The 6,071-nt window shown below is 45.0% G+C and overlaps 1 protein-coding gene across 1 annotated transcript in view; it reads right to left on the bottom strand.

Annotated features, from left to right (window-relative positions):
• Positions 1 to 4,199, bottom strand: part of VEZF1 (vascular endothelial zinc finger 1) — a gene marked incomplete at its 5' end in the record, with an annotated part of 7,419 nt that extends 3,220 nt beyond the window's left edge. Inside the window, 4 exon segments of the mRNA XM_010146452.1 lie at positions 1 to 82; positions 1,511 to 1,694; positions 2,705 to 2,768; positions 3,502 to 4,199. The exon segment at positions 1 to 82 is cut by the window's left edge and continues 35 nt beyond it. Of these exon segments, the coding sequence (XP_010144754.1) occupies positions 1 to 82; positions 1,511 to 1,694; positions 2,705 to 2,768; positions 3,502 to 4,199 (1,028 nt within the window).
• Positions 4,200 to 6,071: the final 1,872 nt, after the last annotated feature.

The following is a 6,071-nucleotide window of genomic DNA, read 5'->3' as shown; positions in this document are numbered from 1 at the left end:
TGCTGCTGCTGTTGTTGCTGCTGTTGCTGCTGTTGTTGCTGCTGTTGCTGCTTCTGATTGCTGGTCTCTTCACTCATGCACGCTATGCCAATTAAGTAAGAACACAAATTCACCTTGAAAAGTTACTCTGTTTTCTGCTGAGATGACAAAGGCTTCTTCCATAAAGAGCGTGTGGAATCTTGCAGGATTCCAACAGCAAAAATCACAGAGGTGTTTATAAACATATAATTAATTCTGTGTTTTATAAAACTACTTTTCCAAGATCTAAAAACCAAAATGTAAGTCAGAAACACCTGCTCTCCCTGCCAAAAATGAAATTCCTTTCTGATCGTTCTGTTTGTATTTTAGGAAGAATGAAATAAAATACTACAAGTGTCTAGAATTCAAGCTGGTGGGCCAATTCCACTTTTTCTAAACCTCAGCTCTAGTTAAAAAAAAAAAAAAGAGCCTCCTTTTTCCTTTTTATTGCCTTTTTACATCACAGAACAGCACGCTACTACTCTCTGGCCACGTTACAGCTCATCATTTCCACCTCTCACAACTGCTGTAAATGCCTCATGTGAACGGGCTTAGCACCACCAAACTGGCCTGGGAAGCCAGAGCTGTAACCCTATACCCTGAAAAATGCTTCCCATCCAAATTTCGTTATTAAGCTGAACAATCAGACGTTTTATGCATTCCCACTCCCTTCAAATTTTCCAGGAGTAACAGGAACTGAAAACATGTCATGAATTAATACTGTTTAAAAGGCTTCAAGGACAAAGTTTCCAAAGACATTACTTCTCCCCTTTGATTTCTCTGAAAATCCATCTTCTATCACGAACCATGTAAGTTAACTTCAGTTACAGCTACTTCACTGGAGAAGATCTGAAAGTCAAGCCTTCGCTCGCTTACTAGGCACACCCAGGTTCAGGCTTCAGCGCTTCCACCGAGTTTAAGACTAGGAGGAACTATTACAAACATCTCATTTGAACTCCTGCACGCCACCAGTCGAATGCCTTTAATGCCCCAAACGTATCAGGGCTGGATTTAAATGCTTTTCTTGTCAGCTACTGCCAGAGGGAGGAATCATTGAGCCCCAGGGTCAAAGCTCAGAGAACTCCTTCTCCTCAATTTTGATGAGCTTCAGATGAGGCTTCAAACCTGAAACTTGGCAGATCTTAAATACTCTAAAATCTCCAGAATTACCAGCTGGACATTTAGGCCTGTACAGCTGAGGAAGCAGCACTGCACTTAGAAGCTGAGAAAACTTGGGAACTCTTTTCTTCAAGAGATGGGTTATTCTCACAAACCGCAGCACATTCCTAAGGGATAAGAGCACAGTCTAGCAGCAAACTAATTCCACATATGCCAATTCCTTGAGCAGAAGAAGATCCTGTTATCAAATATCTATTTTTAATAGGTGTGAACACCCAGGACGACGGGTATGCTTTTGCATTTTAACGTAATCAAAGGCAATTCCCTTTGCAAACACATTGTTATTAGAAATGTTTTTAAAACGTTCACCTACTTTTATTGATGCCTTGTTTACAGGTATTACAGTTGATACTTTGGCTCTGCCCGTGTGTCTTTAAGTGGCTGGTGATATATGCTGCACTCAGAAGTTTACCACAGATATTACACGATACCTTTCCTTCATGGCGCACCATGTGTGTCCGCAGTCTGTCTTTGGTGGCAAAGGCAGCAGTGCACGTCTATATGAAGGACAACAGTTACACTTGAAGTGCAGACAGCATCATTACAGCATGAATTACATGCCCACTGTAAGCCTATTTTACCTTGTAGGTGCAAACAGTATCCTAAGGATACTGGCAACCTTAAGTTTTACCCGTATTTACAGAGAAACCAAAATCAAACTACCAGACAGAGACTGAAAATGGAAGTTGGCTTCTGAGACAATTAGGAGAAAAACCATACTCGATACTACTTCAACTTTCTTCAATTAGCGAGCTGCCTTACCTAACAAAACAAGAGGTAGCTTATAAAGAAATACCTTGAACAGGCAAAGCTGGGTTCTGGTAACAATTTTACCACACAAATCTGAACTTCATATCTTACGTTGCTCAATTACTTCTGTTCCCATCCAAATCAGAACAAGGAAATGTAACCTTTTTCTAACACTATCCTTTTCACACAAGACTTTTATTTAATAGGATGAGTCACTGAAACATAGGCTGGAACATGGATATTCCAAGCAAAACGGTTAATTGTTCAAGGGCAGTCAAGTTATTTCTTTTATACTCAGTCATCGACTTACGACAAATTGCTTTCACCTTCCAGCAAAATAACAGATCCAGGATCAACTATTCCATTTTAAACAGACATACTGAGAAACACATTTCATTTAAGTAAGCTGAGAAACACCCTGTACACATTACTGCAGTAATGGGCACAGAGCTGAGTACGCTGGTACCATTCCACTACCAAGTTAAGCACAGGGTAAAAGAGCGCACCTATCGTGTTCCCCAAGAAAGCAAAAGGCCGCTCATCTTCCTAAAAAAAGCAGCCACAGCATCCTTTTAAACTGCCTCTACACTTCCATCAGAACTACAGCGCTGCTGGTACGTCAGGCAGATGTGACTTTACTCATAAACTTGCTTTCCAAATAAAAATCCAGGAGCAAATATGGGTCTGGAAGATTATTCACCTGAGATTCTAACAATACAATAACATATTGTTCTTAATAAATCATTTTAGCCCTTACTTGGCATTTGAAGGGTCTCTCTGTTGAGTGAACATGTTTAACGTGACAGCTTAAATGATCAGGCCTGCAAAAAAAGAGAGGAACAAAAAAAAATGCATACTGTTACAAATACATAGCAATACCACCTAGCTGGTGCTGAACATCGCGCTGATGACCCTTTGCAACCCACACCCCTCTGCACGGCAAGAACAAATACATTCCCCATACCTACGCAGTGGCTTTCAGCTAGAGTAACACATAGTTACGCTGAGACCCAACCTGCAGGTTAAAACTTAACCGTGTTCTTCTTGGACACCTGAAAATGGTACGTTTGGTCGTACCTTGTGTCAAGGTGATGAATCAACAGCTCTAAAGGTTGAAGTTTACTCTGTTGGAAGCACAGATATAAATACAGCCAGCAGCAATGCAAGCTCCCCCACAATGCTCTGTCAGTGCGCCTCAACCTCACTAGGAGACAAGGAGACAGTTGGCCTGCCATGCCCCATGCGGTCATCGACCTTTGCCAAGGCTGCTAAAGGGGACCCCCAGTCACCACCAGTGACACGGACACGTGTCCTACGGGACCTGGATGAGGTCGCAAAATCGTTTCCGAACACCCTCGTGAAAGTGCGACCGCTTTTGGCCACTGCCAATCTAGCTCGGATCGAGACCCACGCCCTGGAGGTAAATAAGGCTCTTTATCCCCTCACCAATCTTCTAAGATGTCTGGTTCTCCTAGCCCCTCGCTACGATAGCTTAACCCTTCTTGGTTACGAAAAGCCAACACTTGAGCTCGCCTGGGATTTTCTACATGGTACCTCGAGAAGCCTTTTCCACAAACACCACAGGTGTATGGTTTCGTGATGCCACCTTCGTGAGACCTCACGTGGTAGGTCATGCGATCCTTTCTCTTGAAGCGCTGATTACAAATTGGACATTCGAAGGGTTTTTCATCCGAGTGGGACAGCTTGTGCCGGTTGAGGTGGTAGACATCCCTGAAGGCCTTCCCACACATCTCACAAGCGTGGTTCTTCTTAATGGGCTTGCTGGGCTTCTTCACTGTCTGAGTCACTGCCATCGCAGTTGCGCCAGCACTACTGCTGGGGTTGGTGGCAGAGGAAGACGTAGTGACTGTGGACAGGATGCCTGCGATAGTTGAAACCAATGAACTTCGGCTGTTGTCACCAGCGATGGTCGAGATTAGGGGCACCATTGTGGTGGGAGTTTTCTTTGGCCGTGACACTAACTTTATCCCTGTGTGGCAGGACTCGTGACGCCTCAAATGGTAGCTGTCCCTGAAAGCTTTGCTGCAGTAAGTGCACACAAAGGAGGTTTTAGGTTTTTCCTTTTTAATCCCAACAATAGCATCCTTTAATGTTTCTGGTGCAGGCTGAGGTTTCTGCGTTATTGGTAAGGGCAGAATCGGCTTCTGATCGGGTGGCTCAACAGCAGAGCTCAGGAGAGGCAACAAACTGTTCTGTGCTGCCTGCTGTTGGTGATGTGAGGCTTCGTGTGCCTAAAACCAAACATTCACACTTAAATTCTATTGATGGGTGCTCACTCTGACACGGCGAGAACATTTACAAACTACAGTAAAGCACATTCTAGACCAAAAGCCATTGAAGCAGTGACTGGGAAAGGTTACATAATTTGGGGTTTGGACAGGATAAACTGCTCGCGCTTTAAATGCACTGGCTGTGCAGATTCTGTGGGAAGTGTAGGATGGCACACATCATAACAATCAAGTAATTATTAAGTTTCCGGAGGGCAACACTTCTTATGGAAAACAACTAGGTGCTTGTCAGATCTGTTACTAACACAGCGTTTGATCTTTACATAACAGATAACTTGTTTTGCTAACGATCGTATCAGATGCCACCTTGGGACTATCTTAGGAGCGTATGAATGTACTGATGGGAGTTGCAAAATAATGCCCCACCTTTAAGCCGAGCTTAGTGCACCTTGAGAATTATAACTGCAGCCACGGAGAGCCAGGATGCGATAAGCTGCCTTACTTAAACGACGCGTTCATACCAGCGTGTTAGCACTGAAACCAAAGCAACCTGAATCGAGAGCTGTCTGAAGCCACACTCCTATATTTAGAAGGTTCCTGCTGCATTTACACGCTGACCACTGTGCTCTCTGCATCTGGAAACTAATAAGAATAGCGACATGTTATTTTTCTCTTCGTCAGCAGCTACTTTGTGATAAAGAGAGAAGCTAATCGATAAGCACTGGTAGACATCTAGAGATGCTGGAGAACACGGCGGGGGAAGGGGGGGTGGTGGTGTTGAAAAAAAGACCTGCAAGCTCTTTCAAACCAGCCGTTATCAACTGACTCTGAACTACAGAACCAGTGGGAGAAGCTAAAGGGAAGAGACAGAGGGGGACCTCCCCTCCAGAAGCGTGCCCTGGCAAGCACCACCCAGCTGAGCCACAGCCTGCGCCGCTACGGGCTGTTCTACGCCGTGCTTGCATCAGGTGCTGTTTATTCTAAGGCAGAAAACACTGTTATTAAAACTCATCCGGTCAGACTGGGACAAAACCCTAGCAGATACAATTTTAAAGTGGTTTAGAAACCACACAGACCAATTCAGCCTAATGGAGCATTAAAAATAAATCACTCTAGCACCTTAAGCCAGTTTAAGCGCATCTGTATTCAAGATGTGCCTCAGTCTCATCAGACCAGTTTTAAATCATTCTCGTCATTAACGCAGCGTGCCAGCTCTGAAGCCGAGTTTGGGGAAACTTACATTCCCATTAGATCAGTACTGCAGCCTTCCAGGATTTCTTCCTTACGTTTTCCCTTCACAAAGTAACGTGTACTTCACGACTGGAGGCTGTGAGGGCCGAATAAAACGCTGTGCTGGCTTGCAACCCCCAACTCGTCTAGCTTTACGTTGGTTGAGGATGGAGAGCTTTATGAAACGCCCTCAGGCTAATACTCTTCCTACGTTAATCCATTTCACCACGTCCTTTGGAGAAGTCAGCCTTTCTAGGGGCTCACTTTGGGACTTTTTCTTAGTTGCATCCAAGCTCCGGCCGCTTCGCCTCTCCCGCTCGCAGCAGGGACTACAACCCCCTCTCCCTCGGCTGGGGGGGCGCTCCTGCCGCCTCCTGCCATCGCACAAGCCCTGCATCACTTTAGCCACTTGTTTTTCAGGAGCGCGACAACGGTGATCTTTGGATAAAAGCCACCAGTGGATACAAACACTAACCCACGTAGGTGTGGATACGTGCTCCCTAACACTCCAAGCCTATCTGACAGGAAAACGGTTCACAGCAGAAAGCACGGATTCGGAACGAGAACGGGAGACAAAACTTGCAGGAATCGTCAGGAGCCGGGCCAGCCTGTCCACTTTTATCTGCCTGTTAGGTCCCATCTGTG

Source organism: Eurypyga helias, unplaced genomic scaffold (genome assembly GCF_000690775.1).
Source record: "Eurypyga helias isolate BGI_N326 unplaced genomic scaffold, ASM69077v1 scaffold45920, whole genome shotgun sequence".
NCBI classification, from domain to species: Eukaryota; Metazoa; Chordata; class Aves; order Eurypygiformes; family Eurypygidae; genus Eurypyga; species Eurypyga helias.
Note: the sequence above shows the minus strand (reverse complement) of the source record. Positions and strands in the feature narration are given on the sequence as shown.